This window comes from Littorina saxatilis, linkage group LG12 (genome assembly GCF_037325665.1).
Source record: "Littorina saxatilis isolate snail1 linkage group LG12, US_GU_Lsax_2.0, whole genome shotgun sequence".
Classification (NCBI taxonomy): domain Eukaryota; kingdom Metazoa; phylum Mollusca; class Gastropoda; order Littorinimorpha; family Littorinidae; genus Littorina; species Littorina saxatilis.
In genome coordinates this window covers 37,002,652-37,028,435 of record NC_090256.1, presented here as the reverse complement: position 1 = coordinate 37,028,435, position 25,784 = coordinate 37,002,652, and the positions used below count along the sequence as shown (strand labels likewise).

The following is a 25,784-nucleotide window of genomic DNA, read 5'->3' as shown; positions in this document are numbered from 1 at the left end:
CCTCTCTGAGCTTGCAGAGTCCCTGGGGCATGACTACTGTGCCACTCTTCTTGGGTTCTATGTGTACAGCGGAGAGGACTGCACCAGTGCATTCAAAGGAAAGGTGAAGGTGGGGCCCTTAAGAAACTGGAGAAAAATCCCAAGTTTCACACGGCATTCAGGCAGCTTGGTGACGACTGGGATGTCAAACTTCGGGTGGTGAAGCAGTTGGAAGAGTTTACGTGCCTGATGTACAATTACAGTCGTGAGAAATCAGTTGATGTCGTTCGTGGAAAGCTACTCCGCAAGATGGTGGGAGACAACGAGAAACTCACGTCCAAGTGTAAGGTCGATCTAGCCCGCATGCCTCCCTGCCAATCTGCTCTGATGCCGCACATTCAGCGAGTAAACCACCGCGTTGCCCTGTACAAGCGTGCTCATGAAGGCATTCTGGAGAGGCCCAAACCCTACGACCAGGGGCAGGGATGGACGAAAAATGCAGACGGTGTCCTGGAACCCGTGTGGTGCCTCGAGCCCATCCTACCTGTGTCGCTGATCGATCTTCTGGCAGATGGTGGTTGTGAAGAAGAGGATGACGAGGAAGACGAGGAAGAAGATGAGGAGGTTGACTTTGACGCGTTTGCTGAAAGCGATGACGAGTTTTGAGTTATCATTACAGTCTGTGTCATTTGATGTCGTCTACTGCGGACTATCGCTAAAGTGAATATAATTATTTTCTACTTTGGCACCACAATGGGACTCACCATGTACAGTGTTTTGGGGACCCAAAGAGCGCGCTGGATATATTGTCCTGGAATAGCATTACATTTTGTCAGTATCAATGTGTGTAACTTGCACAAAATCAAACATTGTAACATTCAAACCAAGAGCTATCACGATTTTGATGTGTATACGGTGTAACAAGATATGCTTAACATGACAATGTGCGCCTTTTGTCTTCAAACACTAATATTCCATCCATTTTCAATCGTTTTGGCGCAGCATGAAATAATTCGGATGATTGACACGGGTTGCTGATTAATCGGTACGCTTTGTGAAATCCACAAAAACGGAAAATATTCAAGAACAATCAACAATTTTGTACAACAATGAGTGCAAATGTTGTTGCTATTATCTCGTGCAATCTTTTATATTCAATACTTGTCTTTAAATCTTTCATAGTTTAGGCTAGAAAAAAGACAATTTGTCATGTTTTGGGCGATTTTGTACCCACAAATCTGAAAATAGCCCATTAATTGCATGGTCATCAATATTTCAATATCAGTGTGAGATCAAAAGTTATTAACATTAGTGTTTACCATAGTTTTTGTTCAATGATAGTCTTTCTATCTTCAAATGTTGAGGCTCTTAGCCGCAAAAATTCGGACGAGTTACCTGGACTGCCGTTTAATTGGTATGCTTTGTGAAATCCACAAAAACGAAAAAGTATTAAAAAACAATCAACAATTTTGTACCACAATGAGAGCAAATGTTGTTGCCATTATCCATTGCTATCTTTTGTGTTCAATACTTGTCTTTAAATCTTTCATAGTTTAGGCTATAAAAAAGACAATTTGTCATGTTTTTCGCGATTTTTTGTCAGAAATCTAAAAATAACCCATTTATTCCATGGTCATCAATATTTTAATATAAGTATGATAACACAAATGGTTCACATTGGTGTTGTGCGTCGTTTTTGTTCAATATCTTTCTTTCTATCTTTCACGGTTGAGGCTCTTTCCGGCTATGGGGAACACTCTCTGTTGCGACCCGATATTGCCACCCGGGGTGGTTCCAGAGCCTTAAAGGGGTACTAGGGAACCGATTTCTTGATGGTGCGATAGCTGACCGTTTTCAGCACATATTTTACTATCTAGAAACGACAATTAGAAAAATATCTGAACACTTGTTGGTCAGCGCTTCTAGCAACCGTACTAGTATGTTTATAACCAGACAGGAACAACCTGACCGTGTGGACGTTTAATGTTCCACATGTTTGTCAGCCTTGGGAGGAATTTTTACACCCAGTGGAGGGTCAAGAAATGGATTGTGCCTGTGCGAACCGCCAATAAAGCAGTTTTGCACCTGCGACCGCTGTTTGTATTTAAAGGTACTGTCCTTTCCTTTTTAGACCATTCTGCATATCACCACAGATCCGTCCAAAACTCGAAAAGTTACCGAGCGGTGGTTACCAGGCAGGCAGGACTTTACAAGACACCAAATGTCAAGTGGTTCATGAATTTTCCCCCAAGCCTTTTGCCCTAACACAAACATATCCCTCCCGCAGTTGGACGCACACACAAACTGGCCGCTTCTGGGCAGAGGGAGAATTTTTTGCTGAATTGATTTTGTAAATGGCACCTATTTCAATCTGCCAAATTATTAAACAAAACAAATGCCCGTGTTGCACATATGGCAGCCAGGCTGTTTATTTTCGGTTTGTCCAAGTGAAAGCAATGATTTTACAAGTTTTACTCCAAGCAAAACGAACCTGCACAGTTCTCCGGGGGTGTACACGTGAACGACCTATGGTATCTTTAACTCTGCAGTGCTACAAATGACAGGACTGTGCCTTGGTTTGTGTTCTCGGTCAAATAAAAGGGCAATACGTCTGAGAGAGAGAGAGAGAGAGAGAGAGAGAGAGAGAAAGAGAGAGAGAGACTTGAGAGAGAGAGAATGAGACTGAGAAGGAGAGAGAGAGAGAGAGAGAGAGAGAGAGAGAGAGAGAGAGAGACTTGAGAGAGAGAGAGAGAGAGAGAGAGAGACTTGAGAGAGAGAATGAGACTGAGACTGAGAAGGAGAGAGAGAGAGAGAGAGAGAGAGAGAGAGAGAGAGAGAGAGAGAGAGAGAGAGAGAGAGAGAGAGAGAGAGAGAGAGAGACTTGAGAGAGAGAGAGACTTGAGAGAGAGAGAATGAGACTGAGACATAATTCATTTCGAAGACAATTCCTTTTGTATTCAATCAATCAATCAATATGAGGCTTATATCGCGCGTATTCTGCGGGTACAGTTCTAAGCGCAGGGCTTTATTTTTTATTTTTTGTTTTTATTTTTATGCAATTTATATCGCGCACATATTCAAGGCGCAGGGATTTATTTATGCCGTGTGAGATGGAATTTGTTTTACACAATACATTACGCATTCACATCGGCCAGCAGATCGCAGCCATTTCGGCGCATATCCTACTTTTCACGGCCTATTATTCCAAGTCACACGGGTATTTTGGTGGACATTTTTATCTATGCCTATACAAATTTGCCAGGAAAGACCCTTTTGTCAATCGTGGGATCTTTAACGTGCACACCCCAATGTAGTGTACACGAAGGGACCTCGGTTTTTCGTCTCATCCGAGGTCACCTGGAAGACACCTGGCACACTGTACACTGTAACATTTGCGAACCTAATAAAAAGCAAACCTAACGCCGGACCCCCCGCGGCTATTCCTGTAATTCGAGCAAAACCGACACCCTCAGGTATACTCAAAAAGCTCCCAAATACTAAAGACGAACAGCCGTTCCAGCTCAAGTTGAGCTTGGTGTCTACCAAAACATGTCATTAGTGATCCCGACGACCAGCTTCCTGCGTAATTATGTCAATATTATGCTCTCTGGACTTGGCTGTTAATCTTAAACAATACGGCACACTTTTCTGATCGAGGGCTAAACGTTTTATCGGATTAGGACGTAAACTGATTGAAATCAGAAAGACTAACATTGCCTGGTCCCAGAGACTCGGAATATTCGGCGCGTTGCATTAGCTTACATAAACAGTTACTATTTGTCGGGGAAGAAGGAGGGGGGCAGTGAGAGAGTGGGAGAGAGGGAAGTAATGTGTGTGCTTGTATGTGTGTGTGTGTGTGTGTGTGTGTGTGTGTGTGTGTGTGTGTGTGTGTGTGTGTGTGTGTGTGTGTGAGAGAGAGAGAGAGAGAGAGAGAGAGTGCCGGCGACAGACAGACATAGACAGAGAGAGAAAGAGAGAGAGAGAAAGAAAAAGAGAGAGAGAGAGAGAGACAGAGAGAGAGAGAGAGAGAGAGAGAGACAGAGAGACAGAGAGACAGAGACAGACAGGCAGAGACAGAGTTTGTTGTCTGTCTATCTTCTTGTTTTTCTGCGTAACTGCGGGTCTCTCTGCCAGTCCGTCTGTTTGTCTGTCTGTCCGCCCGTTCGCCTATCTGACAGCCTGTCCGTCTGTTTCTGTGTGCATTTCCAGCATGTAAATGATGTATATTTCAATCACCATAAAGCAGGTATACGTTTAGCTGACCTGGGCGAGGTAAACCCTCTAGGATTAGGTTTGCGTCAGTGCATAATTCAAGGCATGTTTCGAGCGGAGAGCTAATCTGGTAAGGAGACAGGCAGAGAAAACACACAGTAAATAAGTCATAACACCCTGATCCACACCTCACAGAAAGAACAATTCCCTCGGGCCGTACTTTTGGCTATCGCAGCAATCTAAACACACTTCACTTTATTTATTTATTCATTAAGGAGATTTCTATAGCGCATAACTAAAAGCACTATGCTTAACAACTCGTCTGGGTTTTCTATTTAGTCTCTTTGAATTAGTGCCTAATTTGAGACTCGTTATAAAGGTGTTTGCTGGTCGGTAAGAATTCAGGGAATCAACTAGACTGGCATTGCTTCAATTTAAGGATTTGGCTATGACGTAAATAACGAGGTTTGCTTGTTCAATACGAACCTGTTTCGAACTTGTTCTTTTTTTCTGGGTCTGTGAGACTGCGTGGTTTTGCGTCACTACTACAATCATACTGTTGTCTTCTATTTTTTAATATTTCTTCCCCAAGAGGCACAAGAAATCGCAGTTTTCACCCCATAACTCGCAAGAATTCGTGAAATTTTTCTCTTTCTTTTCTTATCCCGATTTACAATTTCATGTTGTGTAGATTATTTAAAAATATCAAAACTTTCTGTCGAATCTGTATCGTTATGCGCTGCACATTTCATCTTAGCTCAAATACTTTTCAGTAATATTATTGTACAGCTATACAGGAAGCGCGCACGCACGCACGCACGCACGCACGCACGCACGCACGCAAACACACACACACACACACACACACACACACACACACACACACACACACACACACACACACACACACACACACTGTACAACAAAGCATGTGCCAAATTTAAGAATGTGTAATACTGTTGGATTTTGTACAACAAACACCAATGAAAACATTTAAATTCAGTGTGCGTGAGTAGGATGATCATCCTCTTTGCTGCAAGAAAATAGATAAGAAAGCTTCTTTTCAAAATAATTTGTCAATAAACACAACAATTTCAAATAGCACAAACAGGCACTGAATTGAGACTTGTTTTGCTTTGTCTATTATTCGTTGTTTCCGTGGTACATTTACCCTGCATCATAATTATGAGAGATTCGTTAATGAACATATCAGATGAGACCGTGTCATAAAGATGCAGGAGGCCTACATAAACCATCATGTAAACCACCACAGACCTGCCGAGGCTTTTACATGGGATAATTCTACCTGGACACAAACCTGGACGTATCCTGTGTTTTCTGTGCAAGTTTCAGTCGCAAAAATAATGTCCCTTTTTTCTCACTTTGTGTGGGAAAAAACTCCACCCCAGCCAGACTGCAGGTTTTTGGTATGTGTCCAATTGAAAAAATGAACCTGATAACAGCGAAATCTGGACACATCTGAAGTGACTGACAAGAGAGTTTACACGGGAAAGAACGCATAAAAGCAATGCCCTCGTGTGCACGTTTTCTCATTTGGTTCACGACTTTTTACGACAGTCGGTGTCACTAATGATAAGGTAAAATGAGGTTTAAAATTCAAGTAACTGTGGCTTTGCGTGGATCTATAAAATACAGTCGCTCTTAAAGATACCCTCCATCTGAGACGTTGTTAAGAGGACGGTTCCAGCGTTTGTTTCTACAAGCGAGAACTGGATATGCGTGAAAAAATATCAGCGCAAGTCTGGTATGATATTTGGTACGACCGGTTTTTGTTTTAAAGAAATTTCATTTCATTTCAAATGAAGTATGTATGTGTGGCAGTTAGAGCTAATAAAATGTCGAAGTTACCTGAAGCAACCACAATAAAATGATTAATTCGGTAGAAATTTTCATTCTCCACAGCATGCAAACATTTCGTATGCATTCAAATGAATGGGAGGTCATGGCATGTATGTTAAAGCCTATGCTTAGTGATCTGTGATGGCTTATATGAAAGGGTACAATGAAGGAAGGTATCTTTAAGTTAACAGAAATAGCAAGGCGTAGCTGTTCTCTTTGCAAAGCTGTGTTTCGTTAGCAACTGATTGTTTAGCAGCAATATCACTTCACATGAACTCCGAAATACCACTCACCAGTCATATATGAAAATGTCTCACACATCGATATCACTTTTTTCACCTGAAAGTGTTTTTTTGGGGTCAATCCTCTTCTCAAACTGGGATCAACGAGACACAATTTCATCCATCATCTTGTTCACTTCGCCTGCGAACACTTTTCAGACAAACAGCATGTTATTTGCAGTATGATACATCCACTGTCGAACAGTGTGACCACTCAACACTCTAGCACATATCAAGACCTTCCATTCCGTGTGAACCATCTTGAAAATCATAATCGATACATCTAGACCTTTACTTTGGTTACGCACATCTTCCAACTTGGTCACAACCACATTGACATATTTGTCAGTTACGTAATTAAGCAACAACAAAAGTCCCACTTTGCACAAACATAACCAGGGTGTTGTTCTTGGGTATGTGTCCAAGTGGAAGAATGCTCTTATCCGCTATACGAATCTAGAAGGGTATTTGGTGAGTACAAGATGGTTTACACGGAAAGTACACACACACACACACACACACACACACACACACACACACACACACACACACACACACACACACACACACACACACACACACACACACACACACACACACACACACACACACACTTTTTCGTGAAACTTTCCAGATTACCGCAAATCAAATCATACATCAATGACTTGCATATATCACAGTCTACCAATATCTTCAAATGAGATCCTTTGAAGTCTTTTTTGAAGTCTTTCTCTGCTGCTCTAACTCTAATATCACAGACCAAAGGGAGTATGAGCATTGTGATACACAGTCATTACTAGATTCTCGCAATCGTCCATTCCAAACGAGTGCGTATATGACCCAGCAAAGCCAGGTAATTTCACTGTGATTGTCCCTCTCAGAGATCATGCATGACCTTGCTTGAACATAAATGTGCGCATGAAGATTGAAATGAGTGATAAAATATGCAATAGGAGTGCTTGCTAAGTTTGAAAAAAGGGTTAGCTAAAGAAAAAAGAAAAAAAACCCATTTATTTTCTTCTAGGTAAATATAGGTGGCCGGCTGAATTTTGTTGCAATGACGAATAAAAAGTTCGAACTCGAGGACTGTGAGATTTCAATCGTAATAAAATAACACTGAGATCGTTTGACGCAGTTTCGTTTAAAACCCAACCAAAAGATGCCAGTCATCCTTATCAGTATGCATTTTATGATCTTTCGAAAACGACAAGAATAGTGAAGCACCTTTTCATCAGATTTTAAAGTTACACAACACCAGTGACGAGAACATGTTTGAAAAAGGAGATCCTCAATTGAACATGACACTCTTTCAGCCAGTCACGAACATTGCGAATACTGAAACATATCTTAAACGATTTGTTCTCCTGTGGCTTGAAAATGCCACACGTTTTGCCTGCATACCCAAATGATTCGGCGTTTAACTGATTCAAGAAATCACGTAACTGAACCACCCCTGAATTCAACGATTTGGTGTCACAATCATTCAGGCAGTCACGTCTCTTTGAGTTTGACGCGTTGAAGCTATTTCGTATCTTATCTGAACGACGTGTGTAATGAGTTCATGCTCAGTTCATTCAAGCAGTCACGTTCCACTTTTCACACTAGGACAAAACATTAGCTAGCATGTTTTCAAACAAGACAGGCTTTGTAAGGCATTGTTAAGTTCTCCATGTGACACTGATATGATGTTTGAATACTCACTTTTGTCAAGATTGCCATTCGCTTTGACCCCCAAAAAACCTTATTTTCACAGGGGACTAAATGATTGTGTTCAAGCATTCATGCACATTTCTCACACACGGGCGCATACACAAAGCCACTACAAATCTGTATGTACCTGTGCTGTAAGGATCCGATGGTGTCCGTTCTTGTTCAGTCATGCACCTGAACTTCACAGTATTTGAGACAGAGGAGTAACACACGTCCAAGCCACTTTATGTTTTTTTTCGGACACGGATCAAAGTCTGCTACGACACAGTATCACAGTATCACATATCGTAACATCCAGGTGAAGCACGTTTACTACTGAAATCTCTGCATCACAAGATGCAACTCTTGTGCTGCAACTCTTGTCTGAACTACTCTGAACAATCTCGCTTAACACAAATGCTCATCCCTTGATGCCGTAATCGTGCTTATTTAAAGCATCACTTCCACAGAATGTAAGATTCCAGAGTCATAAATATTCCAACGTACTATCGCCACACATTTTCATTGTGCGGAATCAAACGTATTTCATCATCACAATCACACAGTTGAAGTCGCTAACTCTCACGCATACCCATGACCTGCTCCACGTGTATCAGGATGTGCAGTACTTGTTCAACCAGTCGCGCACCTTACTCACAGATTTCTCGAAAATCTCCGGAGGTGGAGTGTCTCTGTCTCCTCTCCGACAGGTGATGACGTCACGATAACGGATGTCAAAGTCCGGGGCGGTGATCTCAAATGTGGTCTCACGAGCCACCCTGTAAGACCCTACCCCGCGGATGCGATAGTTCATGTGCCTCATGGGGGCCAGTGCGTTGGGCTCCGTGCGACTGGTGATGGCGGGAAGATGCATGCGCTGAGTGAGAGCCTCCCTGCGCAACTCGAGCGACGAGCGATTGGACGAGGCGCTGCCCACAGAGGCCATGCTGAGCATGTCCAGGTTGTCCTCATAGCCTCGCCACGCAACGTCCTCGGTGGGGAGGTCCAGGTACGTCGTCTCCATCGTCCTGTCACTTTTAGGGCGAACCCTCATGTTGATGCTGTTGTGGGTGGTGGAGGGGGGCTTCCTGTGCAACCGCCTGGGCGACCTCCCGGCCCCTCCCCTCACCGTGGCGTTGACAGAGCTAGTGGTGTCCGTGTTGCGGTTTGTCCGCCAAGAGTGTTGCCGTGTGGTCGTCGTCTTGTGACTCACGTCCTCTCGACTCCCGTAGTGTTGCTGCTGGTGCGTAGTGGACGATTCCGACTGGTGTCGTGGTGGCTTACCGCGACGTGCTTTGGGATGAGACTGTTGTTGTTGTTGTTGTTGTTGTTGTAAGTGTTGTTGTTGTTGTAAATGCTGTTGTTGCTGCTGTTGAAGGCGCTTTTGCTGATGCGCTGACAAGATAGGAGGGTGGTCTGTGATGGAGGGAAGGCTGGTGTTGCTGCGACTGCCGTTGTTATTATTGTTATTATCGTCAACGTCCTCTTTATCATCGCCATCCTCCTCCTCTTCTTCTTTTCCCTCCACTCCCTCGTACTCCTCCTCCCCCTCCTCTTCGCCTTCGTTACTGTCTATGCCCCCCTCCTCCTCATGCGCGGCCCCCATCTCTTTGAGTGTCTCGGTCACGGCGTGACGCGCCTCCACAGACATCTGGGCGAACACACGCATGTTGGGCGGTCCTCCTCGGGCCACCGGGTCCTTCTTGTGCTGCTGATAAGGTCTCCGCCTGGACTGGGCAGGGAGCTCGTTGCTGCTGAAGGCCGCCGGGCAGGACTTGGTGGTGGTGTGGCTGTAGTGGCTGACGCCGGTCTGCGGCGTAATAACCATGCCGCCATGCGTGCTCCCCCCGCTTGTGACGGGGTGTAACGTCCTCACGCCCCGGGCTGAGGCTTCCCCCATATCCTCGCTCACCCACCCGCGACCTCCTGGGATTACACCACCACCATCCACAACGTGGTCCCTGCTAGCAGTGACCATACCACCACTGCCATCAACCGCAGCAGAAGACGAAGTGGTAGTGTTGTTGAGGTCAGCCCCTGCTAACAGCTCGGAGGCCGAGGCAAAGCGGCGTGTTGTGGTGGTGCTCGCGCTAACAGCGTTGGCCTGCTGGCCGTGTAGGTTAGTGCCGAGCGAGGTGTGGTGTGCCAAGGGGCCCGTCCTGCCTGCCAGATCCGTACCCATGTTATTGTTCAACTCTGCTGCCTCGCCGTCACGCTTCCACGGCGCTGGCAGTGCTGAGCCACTGAGATTTTCTACGGCACCGTGCGAGGGCCCTCCTCCCCCACCCTTACAACCACAGTCACCACCACCGCCACCACCACCACCGCTACAGGCGTCAGCGTCATGCCAGGGTATAGCACCCCCACCAGCGCTGTGCTGAGAGGGGTGTGTGCGAGGGGCGCTGTGTGAGTGGTGTTGGTGGTGGGGAAAGTGGTGTGAATGGGAACCGTCAGACAGTGACGCCAGGTCCCCGCCTTCCCAGTTCAGCGCCGTCACGGGCCGCGTCAGAAAGCCCTCCGTCGGGGGGAAGTTCTCATCGTCCAGGTCGTCGTCGCTGTCGTCAGCGCCCAGGCGACGGAGCGGAGGCTGACTGATGAGCTCCTCCGTCAGCAGGCTGTTCCGGTAGCTGACGGTGATTGGGTCGGTGCTGCTACATCTTCTGCTCTCACCCCCACCCCTACCGTCACCGTCGTCGTTGTTGCTCTTACTGCTCTTTGCGGTGGAGTTGTTCTTGCTGGCCTTCGCTAGACGCTCGTTGAGGATCTTGCGCGTGAGGAAGTTGAAGCGTGAGGCCGCGGTGTTGCACGATGGGATGTTGGCGATCTTGTGGTGAAGCTTCTGGTACTTGTCCTGCGAAACAACAAGAGCAAGAAATTCTACAATTTTGGTTTAAAGAACAAGAATTTTGGTTCAAAGAGTATAATGTTGGTTTAGAGAGCAATAATGTTGGTTTAATGAGCAAGAATGTTGGTTTAAAGAGCAATGTTGGTTTAATGAGCAAAAATGTTGGTTTATAGAGCACTGTGGCAAAAGCCTCACCGCGAGGTATCACCATTTGTTTTCTGTTCTCTTTAGGGTCATGGCTTGTTGTTGATTCTAAACATGTTCATTATACAATGCACCAATTAATTGCTGAATAACACAATGTTTAAACCAAGTACAAGAATGTATTACGTAATGCAAGATAAAAGTCACCCAAGTGATTATGCTGCTGGTATGGATTCAAGCATTCTTACATGCATACATACTCCATAAATTATATCGAGTGTTATACAATAAGCCGATGTGGTTAGATATAGGTAATACAAATAACAATTACTACCTTCTTATTCATTTAAATAAGTACATCAAAATGGAAGGTTGTTTTGACGCACCTACACCAACCTGGTTTTAACCATATTTAAACATACATTCTTTGTGAAATATTTGTTCAGAAATTTAGTCAAAACGTGATGAAATCAACGAATCACAGACACATTACATCGTTGTCATCAATATGTCGTTAAAAAACAGCGCTGAAGACAAAGGACAAGACAAATAACATCTTTGTTGATATTATTATGTCGTTAAAAAAATGCGGTAAGATACAGGGTAATTTTATTGTCTCATTTGAAGATGTTATAAACTACGAGTTACCAACCTCAAGCTTCTTCATCCATGTGGGGTTAACTCCCCTACTGCTCTGCACCGCCGGTTCCTGTCCCCTCTGCGCTGTGTTCACCCCGCTGTTACTGTTGCTGCTTCCTCCCACAGCCACACCCAGGTCCCTGCTGCTCCCCACCCCTGTCCCCCCTCCCTCCCCTCGGCTCCTCCGCGTGGAGAGGGGTGGGCGGCCGGGTAGGGGCTTCATGATTAAAAGCCAAGTGCCGTTGATTGGCAGGGCTCGCTTGAAACTGTCACCTGCTACGCTGCGTATTGTCCCATTATCAGCCGCGCTATCGGGCCCCCGTCAGTCATTCCGTGTCGTGTCGCCTTATGCAGTCACAGGTGCATTAGTTTTTCATTTCACCTGGCGTTGAACGTAACGGTAAGAGCGCAGTGATACGGCAAGCTCCCCCCAAAATCGTCTCATTTTACTAGTCAGGTTGACTTTATCTCCACAACTTAGAATATATTTGTACAGCCGCGCGCTCTTAATCAACAAACTGTTCAAAAGTTCTCATTTTACTGAGCGTGTATTGTTTATCTATAGATAATGCTGCACAAAACGGCTCAGCCCCTCTGATATATATATAAGTGGTCTCCTCAGAAATAGTCTCGTTTCACATCGCAGGTTTGACTTTATCCACGCAGCTTGGAAGATATTGTACAGCCAGCGAACTGTTCAAAAATGGTCTCATTTTAACCATGCAGGTTGAATTTATCAACAAAAGCTGAACATAACGGCTGAAATCATCAAATCTTCAGCCATAGTCTCCTTTCACCTGGCAGGTTTGACTTTATCTATTTATAAGCTGAACATAGCAGCTTCGAATTCGGCCCTCCGATATGGACGTAGTCGCCTCAGAAATAGTCACATTTTACCTGACAGGTTTGACCTTATCTACATAACGGCCGCTTGCTTTTACTAAGTGCTCAACCTCGTTTCACTTCACGGGTAGCGTTTATCTACGTAATGAACGATTGCTTTGACGTGTTCTCAGTTTCGTTTCGCAAAGGGTACCTTTATCTCTCGTCATAGTCTCCAGAGAAATATCACTTGACCACCTGCACTCTGTACATTATAAGAACTAACTACTAAGAGAAATGTCAAATTTGTCAAAGATTATTGCCTGCCGTTGTACAAAAGCTTCAAGAATAGTGCTTCGTTAAAACTAGTAGTACACTGAGGTATATATTCAAGTCTCTGATTTGACTTCAGTCGTCAAAACCATCCAACGTCAAAAAGATGTAGTCGAACTGCACACACAAAATTCACTGTCTTATCAGTTCGCAGACTCAAAAACATTTCGTCTAAACACACTTCCAAGTAAAACGCCGACGCAGAATTTTTACTGAACACCGTGCTTGTGTGTGTATAAGCAGAAATAACCTCCCACCGCTCAGGGCTTTGAAAGGAAAGTCGATCTTTGAAGAAGAAAAAAAAAGTCAACATCAAAATCCAGTCACGGCAATGCACAATGGAACAGCCGACGGAAGGCGGAACTCTCTTTGAGTGAGAGGTCTTTGGCCTTTTTCAAAGCCATATTTCACTCTTGGAGGTAAGGTCTTTTTCTTCACACAGAAATTCCCCTACACACCCTCGCATATAAACTCCTGTTCTTCTCCTCTGGGACTTTAGTCAGAGAAAAGCTAACTGTTTGGCTACACTGTCTCTGCTGCAGCGGCCTAATTGTGTTATTTCTTTGCAGACCTCCTTTCCTGCACACATAACCAGGGATATAAAGACTGTTCTTTCACTCTGGATAAGAGTAAGAGGTGCAAGCTACACTGTTTCTGCATAAGTCAAGGAGCCTAGGTGTGATCAGTGGGGTCGTGATTGGAGCCTTGTCTGAGAAAGAAACAGAGACCACAAAAAAGGCAACGGTTACGCTAATCAGTGCAGAGGGGACTTAGTCAATTTAAACAGGAGGTCAACCTGAAAGCAAACCCGACAAGGCGCCGCGCGGCAGTAAAGCCGTTCATTTCACGAGAGCTGTCTTTGACTGGCGTTCAGTCGACTGCTCCGGGTGATTTGTGTGTTAATCAGCGCTGCGATTTTTCCTGCCAAGTCGTCTGCTGTCCGCTGCCAAGTCCTTTATCACTGGCTGCTATTAATCCGCTGAGCTTTAGGGGACCACGATAACTGGATCTTGCCCTGTAAGTGAACAGAAAAAGCATGTGTTGAAAAGTCAAGATAATGTTTACAAGACTTAACAGTCGAGATCATGTGTAAGGTAACAATAACAATTGCAAGTATTGTGCATTTTCCTTATCCGATGAGCTTAAGGAGACCCCGACAACCGAATCTGCGCCTGTGAGTAAACTGTAACTTTAAGCGAAAGTCAAGACGATGTAACAAGTCTAAACAACTTCAATAACATGTAAGGCAATCATGCTATGCTAACTTAATAATCATGTCTGTCCCCAGAACTAGCGTCTATTTGGGACATGACGTGGTTATATGCTAGGATGGGCAATCATATTTATAATTAAAGAACATATACAAGTGTCGTACATTTATAGTATCCGCTCAACTATAGACAACGGGATGAGATAAACGGTGGGCTAAATACCAAGTTTAGACCGGTATAAGCAAGCCCAATACTCGAGTGGCTCTTTTCATGCGAGTTGACGTCGGAGAGCCCGACGTTGGGTGGGGAGGGGGGACTGGCCAAGAGACAGGAACTGAGGGCGATGAAAATCCGGCAACACCTACTCCCCGTGTAAACGAAAATGTAAAAATATGTCACGGCTTTTACATCGGATACGAACATCCGTCTAACTGGACCCTCACAAGTATCAACAGCATGGCTGTTTTTTAAGGGCACGATGACAATTGTTGCTGAATTAAATTCGCATGTTGACATGGGTGTCAATTATGAAATTTTTTCTCCAAGACATTTTTATTATGATTATAAGCTATGTGTGTATGTGTGTTTGTCAGTGTGTGTGTTGAAGCCTGTGCTGCGACTTCTGTCTTGTGTGTGGCGCACGTTAAATGTCAAAGCAGCACCGCCCTGATATGGACCTTCGTGGTCGGCTGGGCGTTAAGCAAACAAACAAACAAACAAACAAAAGTGTGTGTGTTCGTGTGTGTGTTTGTGTGCGTGTGTGTGTGTGTGTGTGTGTGTGCGCTGGTGTGTTTGGTTGTTTGTGGTTGTGTGTCTTTATTTGACGCAGAAACAGCAATCAGCGTCGACATCGTAAAAACAACAACCATTAACGCCACTAAAATAAAACAAGTCGCGTAAGGCAAAATTACTACATTTAGTCAAGCTGTCGAACTCACAGAATGAAACTGAACGCACTGCATTTTTTCACCAAGACCGTATAGCATCGTCAGTCACTCGCTCGTGGAAAAGGCAGTGAAATTGGCAAGCCAGTACAGCGCGGTAGTGGTTGCGCTGAGCAGGAAAGCTTTTCTGTATCTCTCTTCTTTTTAACTTTCTGAGCTTGTTTTTAATCAAAACAAAACATATCTATACGTTTTTGGAATTAGGAACCGACAAGGAATAAGATGAAATTGTTTTTAAATCGATTTCGGAAATTTGAATTTAATCATAATTTTCATATTTTTAATTTTCTGAGCTTGTTTTTAATCCGAATACATATATTATATCTATATGTTTTTGGAATCAGAAAATGATGAAAAATAAGATGAAATTATTTTTGGATCGTTTCATAAAAAATTCAATTACAATTTTCAGATTTTTAATAACCAAACTCACTAATTAATTTTTAAGCCTCCAAGCTCAAATGCAATACCAAAGTCCGGCCTCCGTCGAATAATTGCTTGACCAAAATTTCAATCCATTTGCTTAAAAAATGAAGGCGTGACAGTGCCGCCTCAACTTTCACAAAAAGCCGGATATGACGTCATCAAAGAAATGTATCAAAAAAAAGAAAAACTGTGTGGGGATATCATACCCAGGAACTTTTATGTGAAGTTTTATGAATATCGGTCCAATAGTTTTCTCTGAATCGCTCTACACACAAAACTTGACTAAATGTAAAAAACAAGGAAAGACTATAGACAAAATTCAGCGAAGAATTTCGGTAAACTTTCATGTTTTAAAACAATCATCAAATAAAATAAGTCAGGTGTTTAACGGAAATTTGCTAAATGTGTAAACTTGCGTTTGCCATGATTTTGGCCGTTACTTGTCTGTGACGGCGATCATTCGGAATTTCCTTCATGGCACGTGGGTTGTCACGTTTGTCGAGGAGACGCCGACATAAATATCTACACTATGTAATACGAGACCCAACGCTAATATTCGCTTCAATGATCGCGACTGAATGATTGTTTCCTGTGGACCAAGAACGTGTTTGTTAGCAAATTGATTATTGCTCTGTGTAACAGGGCGCGCGAAACACTCAAATTATTCTTGGAAGCAAAGACAGTCAAGCGGGAGTCAGTTAAGCTAATTAAAAAGCATATGAAATCCGCTTTGCTAAACGGAAAAGTTGACAAGATACTTAGACATTTACAGAGGGACTGTGGGGTCAACGAAAGCTCTCCAAAACGCACACGTGTTCAACAAAGCCCCAGTTACACCGGGAGTATTGAAAGCAAGGGAAACAACTTCTGCTGTGCGTCGCCTTGTCAACATTCGTGTGACAAAAAGTTGACTAAGGTGAATAAAATGCTTGCTGAAATCAACGGCTATCTGAACAATATCGGACGTCCACGAAACATAATGACTTCAATTTGAAGGCAATTTATTCTCTCCCTTCAGCCGCTGCCTAAACTAAACACTGATAACAGGGTCACCGGTGTTCTCCGGTCGAGTGTGTTAAAAGTCAAGAATCCATTCAACAAACGTGTCTGTCATTAATTCAGATGTTATCTCGCTGGCGGTTAGTGCTTTCCTTTGTAGCGTGATAATTCCCAAGTATTCAGATACTGTCTTGAAGTAGGCTATTTGAAAGTCAAATTTCCGCTCTGGTTGAAAGACGGGGTGCATTTCCCAAGAGCAAATCGTTGAGTTGCAAATCTTACCCAGCTTCGGACAGCACATCAAATTTCTAACAGTAAGTTTTTAACAATATGGAACGCCAGATACGCCATGTCCCCGCGGAATTCCTCGCGGAATACCGCGCGGACTTTCGAGCTATTCTCGTCGTTGATTGGTCAGAAATTCCGCCCGGACTTTTAATGTCCTCGCAAATTCCGCGAGGACTTTCGAGCTATTCTCTACTCACTAAAAACATGGAATGGGAATTTACCGGACACTCATATGTAATTGCTTTGAAATCAAGGGCGATCACTCAAATTCTTCAAAACGCAGGATTACAAATAGCAATTGATGTTGCGCTGTTAAAGGCACAGTAAGCCTCCCGTAAACCATCACAGAGCTCCCCGAGCGTCTACATACAGTACAAGCATACTTCCATTTGAACGCTCACCGAACGGGAACATCCTGGCTGCTTTCTGTCGAGCGTTTTCTGTCAAGTTGTGACTAAATGTTTTAACATAGAGGGGGAATCGAGACGAGGGTCGTGGTGTATGTATGTATGTGTGTGTGTGTGTGTGTGTGTGTGTGTGTGTGTGTGTGTGTGTGTGTGTGTGTGTGTGTGTGTGTGTGTGTGTGTGTGTGTGTGTGTGTGTGTGTGTGTGTGTGTGTGTGTGTCTGTCTGTGCGTGTGTGTGTGTAGAGCGATTCAGACCAAACTACTGGACCGATCTTTATGAAATTTGACATGAGAGTTCCTGGGAATGATATCCCCGGATTTGTTTTGATTTTTTCGATAAATACCTTTGATGACGTCATATCCGGCTTTTTGTAAAAGTTGAGGCGGCACTGTCACACCCTCATTTTTCAATCAAATTGATTGAAATTTTGGCCAAGCAATCTTCGACGAAGGCCGGACTTCGGTATTGCATTTCAGCTTGGTGGCTTAAAAAATAATTAATGACTTTGGTCATTAAAAATCTGAAAATTGTTAAAAACAAATTTTTTAAACGATCCAAATTTACGTTCATCGTATTCTTCATCATTTTCTGATTCCAAAAACATATAAATATGTTATATTTGGATTAAAAACAAGCTCTGAAAATTAAAAATATAAAAATTATGATCAAAATCAAATTTTCGAAATCAATTTAAAAACACTTTCATCTTATTCCTTGTCGGTTCCTGATTCCAAAAACATATAGATATGATATGTTTGGATTAAAAACACGCTCAGAAAGTTAAAACGAAGAGAGGTACAGAAAAGCGTGCTATCCTCCTCAGCGCAACTACTACCCCGCTCTTCTTGTCAATTTCACTGCCTTTGCCACGAGCGGTGGACTGACGATGCTACGAGTATACGGTCTTGCTGAAAAATTGCATTGCGTTCAGTTTCATTCTGTGAGTTCCACAGCTTGACTAAATGTAGTAATTTCGCCTTACGCGACTTGTTAATACTTGATTTTCTCAGATTTTTAAAGGTCTTAAAAGGGGAGTCCACTGTAAATGCACGATGCACCCAGGTTGAACATTTACCTATTGTGCTCAATGCAGTAAGGTGGAACTATTGGAAATATTGAACGCTTTAGTCTGTGTATTCGGTACTATAATGTTAAACAAGAGAAATGATCGACTTCCCTCGTGTATCATCTGTATACAAACTACACACGAAAATATTGACTGGTAAATGTTCACTACGGTAAGGTAACGATTTTTATGCGCTTACGGTCGTTAACACGGATAAGATCGATACGATACGATACATGTTTCTTTTCTAGAGTAATGTAGTAAACATACACAAAAGTGCTTTATTACATCCAGCCCTATCCCGATGAGGGACTACTCCACACATTCATACAGCAAAATAGGTTGAAGGGTCGTTAAAAACCAAAAGCAGCCAACCAACTTTATTGGTTTCACCTGTGACTGGCTGGGTTTTTTTTTAACGACCTTTCAACCTATTTTGCTGTGTGAGACTAACACAAGCGTGTTTCCTTTCTCAGTTTACAGGGTGATCTCAGTGCTTAAAACTATTACGACATCACAGTAAAAACAAAACGTGGAGACCACCATGTCAATCAATCAATCAATATGAGGCTTATATCGCGCGTATTTCGTGGGTACAGTTCTAAGCGCAGGGATTTTTTTTTTTTAATTTTTAATTTTTTTTTTAAATTTTTTTTTAATTTTTTAATTTTATGCAATTTATATCGCGCACATAATCAAGGCGCAGGGATTTATTTATGCCGTGTGAGATGGAATTTTTTTTACACAATACATCACGCATTCACATCGGCCAGCAGATCGCACCCATGTAAACTGGGGAAAGAAACAACATTAAATCGGTCCCGAATAGCCACATGGGTTGAAGGGAAACGAGAAACCAACAACGTACGAAAGAGCGTATGCTCCGCAGGGATAGAGCGCGTCCCTGCGTCATAATTATATACGCACTAGAAGCCAAAATCACGCACTAGAAATGTATGGAGGGGGTCCCGGGACACACTAGACTTTAAAAGAGCGGGTCCTGGATTGTCATGTCCACCTAGAATATTCCAATAAAAAAGACACTTCACAGTCTTTCTTTTCTTTCTTTATTTGGTGTTTAACGTCGTTTTCAACCATTCAAGGTTATATCGCGACGGCACTTCACAGTACACAATACGTGACCACAATGTTTTATAAGTACACTGGGACTGTTCGGCTTTTGGACTCTTAGGACCCTCTAAAATTCTGCTGTGGGGGTCCATGGACCTTCTAAAAATTGAAAGTGGGGGTCCCGGGGCGCACTAGGAGGGGCGTCCGTGGGGACCCCTGCTCCGTATCTCTGTAAGGTCTTACAGGTGGAGACTAACTTGAGAACCTAAACCAAAATAACGTGCTCTGGTTGACTGTCTGTTCACATAGCAAAATACCGTACAGTTTGGTTTTCAGAATGTTGTTTGACAAAACAAGACATTCACAAGTACATCGACCCAATGGTCTTTGTTGTGGAGAGACAGACAAATAATTATGAGATAAAAGAATAAATAAAAGACTTACCTGAAAATGCATTGATTCCTTTCGGCGACTCTGGCAATACACTGCTAATTCTTTTTTTCCAATTGACTCATACTTATTTGTCTTTCTGTCCGCTATAAAGACTATTAGGTCGACGTATTTGTGAATGTCTTGTTTTGTCAACAATTACCCGTTCAAATAACTAACCTTTATTGTTTTTTGATTCTTAAAAATTAAATAAAACTTGAAGAAATGAAAAAACGCAGGCAAAAGGAAAATCTTTGCTTCTGTAGTTCTTTGAAATATGTCTCCGCTGGGGAAAAATCACGGAAAGAACCTACTACATGTATCTTGACGTATTCTAACAAACAAAAAGACACGTGGTTCGATTTAAAAGATATACACGCTCGACCCAGTTGCGCTCAAAACTCTTTGAAATATATGTGTAAGGTTACTCGCCTACCTTCGGACAAAATCTCTTGAAGACAGTGCCTATGCACGCGCAGGCTCCGCTTTGTAGTAGTAGTCATAACAAAGGAATTCCAGCCCGGGTATCATCGCACCCGTTGTCACAGAGAGAAAATCTACCCGGGTATCATCAGTCGCACCCGTTGTCATAACGGTTCTGTCAGCGACGCCGGAGCTCGGCCAGTCTTTTTTTCTTTCCCTTCCACGGCGATCGGCAGACAATGTTTATCGTTTGCTCTCCTTCCTTGCCCTGCTGCTCGCTCAGTCAGGCAATGATCGCGAGTCAATGGGCAGAAAATGCATTATTCACCTGGAGGGTTTTAAATGGAGAGTACCCGCCTGCCTACCTGTGAACGACAATTGTGTATGGGTTGACTTCGGCTATGGACATTGACAACTGTTGAGGGGAGAAGTGGCTACCTGATGCCAACCAAGTTTTCTTTTACAAATTTTTTTCCTTTCGTTGCTTTTTCATTTAGATCTGTTGCTTCATGCCAGAGAAGTACAGACCAGTATAACGAAAAAAAAGTATTTTGACTGGAATTCACCGCCCGAGGAGTAAAGTGCTGTCTAAATTGTCGTTTGCTTTGAGCGTTTATCTCTTTTTAAGTTAGTTGGTCTCACGAACACCCTCTTCTGCCATGGAGACGTGAAAAGTCCTCTTGCTATTGACATACGTATTATAGAAAAAAAACTTCACAAAGTTCGCAGTTTTAGATAAGTAGCGCTGACTCTAAAGAGCAACGCGTCAGCTCCACTCCCCCCCCCCCCCCCCACCCCGAGTCTTGGTTGGTTTTGTAGTTGGTGCGGTTGGTTTGTATGTCCCTTCAATCTATTTGGCTATGCGGGGCCATTTCAATTTTGTTTCCTTCTTCAGTTAACATGATGGTCTCCGGGTTTGTTACAATTTAGATTTACGTCGATCACAGTAAAGTGAAGAATGTTTTAAAAAGTTCATATCTTTTCACTCTTGTTACTTCAAATCGTGTTCATAAATCTTGATCTCCCTTAAAAAGTTAAACATCCTGTCCGGGGGGACGTCCCGGGGTAAGACCTTCAGAGTTTCTGCACTGTATACCGTAGTGTTGATCACGAAGCGGAGACTTGCCACTTACATTAATTAGGCCTCTACCTGAATTATGGAAGTAGGCACGGTCCTTGCAGCAGTGCCCAGTTTCGCATGTTGCAGCGGAAGGGTAGACTGTATTGACTGCACATCTTCTGAGTAACGACCAAAACAAACACGGAAAAACAGGAGGTTAAAAGGAACTCACGAACGAACTCCTCCCTTTCTTGTACGGGTTAAAAGCCACGGTCGTTTGAGACAGTAACTAATTCATATGATAAAGACATAACTGCAGTTCTAAAACCGTGCCATGCGGCTGTTCAATACTCTTGTTCGATTATTATTACTAATTTGATCTTCGCGATTTTAGCCGCTAGATCGAAATGTCGATTGTGCGACCGAAAAGCACCCAACAGCGTGTGCTGCTGGTTTAAATTAATCCAGCTTTTCGGGCTACAGGCAACTCGATCGCTCTCCCGTCTAAAAACTTAGACGTTCATTATTATACATTACCTTAGACTTGTGTAGAGGGAGTAGCTTTCAATCAGCCAGGCAGCAGAACTAGCATTATTTCACCTGTCCTTGGTGAGGCCAGTAACAATACACCCACCTTTTTCCATTCACAGGACTAAGGCGTAATTTATTCGTTTGTGTAACTCTTTCAGGCGGGGCTTTCTTCGGAGCCAGTCGCTGGAAAATGCATTATTCACCTGTGCTTAGAGACACCGATAACAATATCCTACCGGTTCCTGCGCTGGAAACTATACGGTGTGCGTTATTCTTCGTGTGTATTCTGTCTCTAGTAGGCATTAGTTTTCCGTCTTCGCTGCAGAACATATTTTAATTGCTAAATCAGTTTGGTTCTTGCATTTCTGTTGGTCTTTCTTTGAAAACAAAATGAGACGTATTTTCTGCTTCATGATTGACAATCACAATGGGTCCGTTTCAGCAGAAGCAAACCGCTGGTACGCGCGTATTCGTAGCGGATGAAAATCCAAGTTTTACTTTAAACATTGTAGGTTTGTCTGTCTTGATGAAACAAATGGACTTAAATGTATTAACTTTCCACCTGTCTCTCGGCTTCAAGGTTAGGGCTAGGGTCCGAGTCGTGTGCAAGTATGTATTCTTTTATGCCAGACACAGACTCTTCACTTTCGTTTTTCTCATATATACATTTCCCCCAACCATACACGGGGTATAAATGGCAACCGTGTACAGAGTTAATCGTGTACAACAAAACATGTTCCGCCTTGAACTTCTCGACGTCATTTTACTCGCACACGATTTTAATTCGTTTCTACAGATTTAGAACTAACACTGAACACATAATATATTTTAATTTACGGTCTGTACGTTTGGCTACTTGGACACATTGAAAGCGAAGGTATTTTTATTTTCATTTAAACATAAATTACAGCTTCCTACTTTTAAAGGTTGTGGCGACTTATCTCCTGTAGCAGGCACTGACGTGAATTAGAATCAATACTTTGACAATGTCAGCGGGCTTTGTTATTGTGTCCGGGTATCAGTTATTGCTCTGACAAAAGAATTTAGCGAGAAGGCACACCCTTATCGTGCGTGGCGATTGTGAGCAGGTATTCAGTGATCAACAACCCGATTAGGATGCCAATCAATCAAGGAAACATACATGGACACACACAAAAATACAAGAACGCACGCACGCGAGCATAAAAACACAAGCTGAAGAACACACGTACTCAGTCGCACACGCGGAGAGGCAAAACCACGAACACACACGCACGCATACGCACACACACTTTCTCTCCCTTTGTTTTAGTGTCTTCATTTCCCTTTTTTCTCTACCTACTTCTCTCGTCTTTTTTTTCTCTCCCTTTCTACTCTCACCATATCATGCCGTCTCTCTCTCTCTCTCTCTCTCTCTCTCTCTCTCTCTCTCTCTCTCTCTCTCTCTCTCTCTCTCTCTCTCTCTCTTACACACACATACCACTGCGTGACATGCAGCTGTTTTAATAAAGTGCCAGAACTGAAACAATGGCTAAGCATCTCGCCCTGGATCGTGGAACGCCTAGTTGTGTCCACCGCAGGCGCTACACACGATTATGTCCCCCGCAAGACCAATCACATGGTAGGTGTCTCCAAATTAATGCCTTAAAGTAGTAGATAACCAGACTTTCTTGTATTGAAGTTTATATCATACTGACCGGTACTTTTTTTTGCATTGGATCAGCCAGTTTTCTTACCATTTATACTCTCGTGTACTACATAAGAGACGAAATTTCACCAAGACAGGTCAGAAATACTGTCCCCCACGTTAAAAATGATACAATAACACAAAGCACGGTCAACAGAAGGGCTTAAATCTTCTTGCTTGTCAAAGTCTAACTACTTGTGGATACTGCTTTCCATTTTTAAGTTTTAGCTTAGTTAAGTTTAGACTCACGATGGGTACAAAGATCAACAGTGAAATTTGACGGGGTAAGATACCCCGCAGCTTGGTCAAAAATGCGGGGGACCTCATCTGGTGTCTGCGGGGGACCTTACCCACTGAGAATCGAGTACCACAAAATAACGCTAGATTAGAGCAGCTTATCCGCGATGCTGGTGCCCCAAAACGCGCATACAAGTGTGCAAGGTATCGAAGATTGAACTGTGAGTATTAGAATAGTGATTCAAATGGTAGTTCTGGGTTAATATGTACGAAATTGAGACCTCTGCGTAATTTTCACGGACTTCGGCAGAAAACCGAACACCACTGTTCACGAGTACACAACAAGACTTAAGTACTTATAGCCTAGGCAATTCTGCTTCGGAATATCTATAATAAATAATGTGATCTGCCATAAAATACCTTCACAAGGCAATTCGTTTGCGATATATCAACTCTGCTTCCGCGTGCGGGGGACATAATCGTGTGTAGCGCCTGCGGTGGACATACATAGGCGTTCCACGATCCAGGGCGTGAGCATGCTGTGAACATATTTTCTCTCGATGGTATCGACAATTCCGCTTCAGCAAACCAAAAAGGCCTGCGACAAAATGTCCGATGACATTGCTGATATGGTATACCTGGAAACTTGTGCCAATAATGTTGTTGTGGATAGACCAGTCGTCAAAATGCGCACAAGACAACAAAACAAAAGACACTCACCGCTAGGTTTTTGAGTAAAAAAAGGAAAGTGTTTTTGAACTATTTTAGAACAACTCTGAGCAGTTATTTTGGAACCAGATTTTTTTTTTATGTACACATCATGTGTTTGCATTTCGCTTGCGAAGATCAACTTTTTAATAATGGAACTGTACATTCATTGCAAGTTGTATGGGAACATTATTAATGTTGTGAAGCGATTTATAAAGGGGACCGATGTAAGCCGGTGCTAGAATATCCCATAGAATAAATTGAAATATTCTTAAAGGTACTGAACTTGTCAAATCCAGGTGCACGGAGCCCCTGGGGCTTTTAGTCATACCTCAGGCAGCTATCCGTTAGAAGAACTACCAAGTTTCATTGACTTGCACCCAAAGAGTCAAGAACTGCGATTTTTTTACGAATTAATTTCGTACTCGGACCCGGCTGGTCTTGGCCTATTTTCGGATCTAAATTTAGATCAGGTAGATCACCACATCATGCACAAAAAGACACGTCACTTGCAAACTATGTCAGACGTCATCATGAGTTTGTGCAAAACAAAATGGAGGCCGGAATCACTCGGTTGAATCGAACTCCGACCATAGACCTATATTAGACCTAATATAGGTCCCTGCTCCGACCAAACACCACGTAATAACTAGGGTAATTTATGCACTCGCGTGAACAAGAAACTGTCGAGCTTCACAGATGTCGTCGTTGGGTCGTTTTGGGTTTGTTTTACTACCATAGGAGGATTTTTGAACTGTAAATGCACTCAGCTGCAACAAAAACGCAAAACGAAGGCTGTGAGCTGCACTGTGCCTTTAAGGTCACTCAGAAGGCGACTCTAGAACATTATGTGACGTCACACGCCAACTTGCGTTAAGTACCCTGTGGGAGTGTTGAGAAAATGAGCAATTTTTACACTATCCGGGTAAATTACAGTCGGGTGCCGGGTGGGAGTCTACCGTTAGTCATGATATCACGCGATATAGACAATAGCAGTGACAGACGAGAAGCAATACTGTGGGTTAGTCAACATTGCAAGGCCGTGTGTGTCAATAAAACGTAGGGTTATGTGTATTTGTCCTTGCTGGCAGCTCTTATCAATTCCCCTTCACCACTTTTCTCTCCCTCTACAAGTGTTCGATGCCTACTTTGACCTTTTCCCAGGCGACGCAAGAGAGTGCGAAGACAACGACCTTAGACTGAAGAGGTGCAGACGCGTACACATTTCGATATGTATTCCTGTTGTGGATAAACCTCACCCTTCTCGCTTTCCTGTCAGTTTCTTCGGCTCCGTCCTGTCACAGACAGACTCAATGAGACAGACCCACCATCAACAAAACAAAACAAAACAAAACAAAACAGCAACAATGTGAGAGAGAGCGAGCGAGAAACTATTCTTTAGTTACCACGTTTTGGAAATAAAGTTGTAAAATTAGTCTATAAATCCTTGATATCTATAAATTTCCAAAATGTGTTTATAATATAAAATATACTGTAGAATCGTACAAGTGTAA

At 43.1% G+C, this 25,784-nt stretch overlaps 2 protein-coding genes across 2 annotated transcripts in view; both read right to left on the bottom strand.

Annotated features, from left to right (window-relative positions):
- Positions 1-5,125: 5,125 nt before the first annotated feature.
- On the bottom strand, positions 5,126-14,740 carry LOC138981844 (uncharacterized). The gene is made up of 2 exons (XM_070354946.1): positions 11,663-14,740; positions 5,126-10,872 (listed from the first exon to the last, which is right to left on the bottom strand). The coding sequence occupies exons 1-2, from the start codon at positions 11,870-11,872 to the stop codon at positions 8,635-8,637; spliced, it is 2,448 nt and encodes an 815-aa protein (XP_070211047.1). The 5' UTR covers positions 11,873-14,740; the 3' UTR covers positions 5,126-8,634.
- Positions 13,763-25,784, bottom strand: part of LOC138983085 (uncharacterized) — a 15,192-nt gene continuing 3,170 nt past the window's right edge. Inside the window, exon 3 of the mRNA XM_070356492.1 lies at positions 13,763-13,819. Coding sequence (XP_070212593.1) covers positions 13,763-13,819 — 57 coding nt within the window. The remainder of the gene's footprint in view (positions 13,820-25,784) is intronic.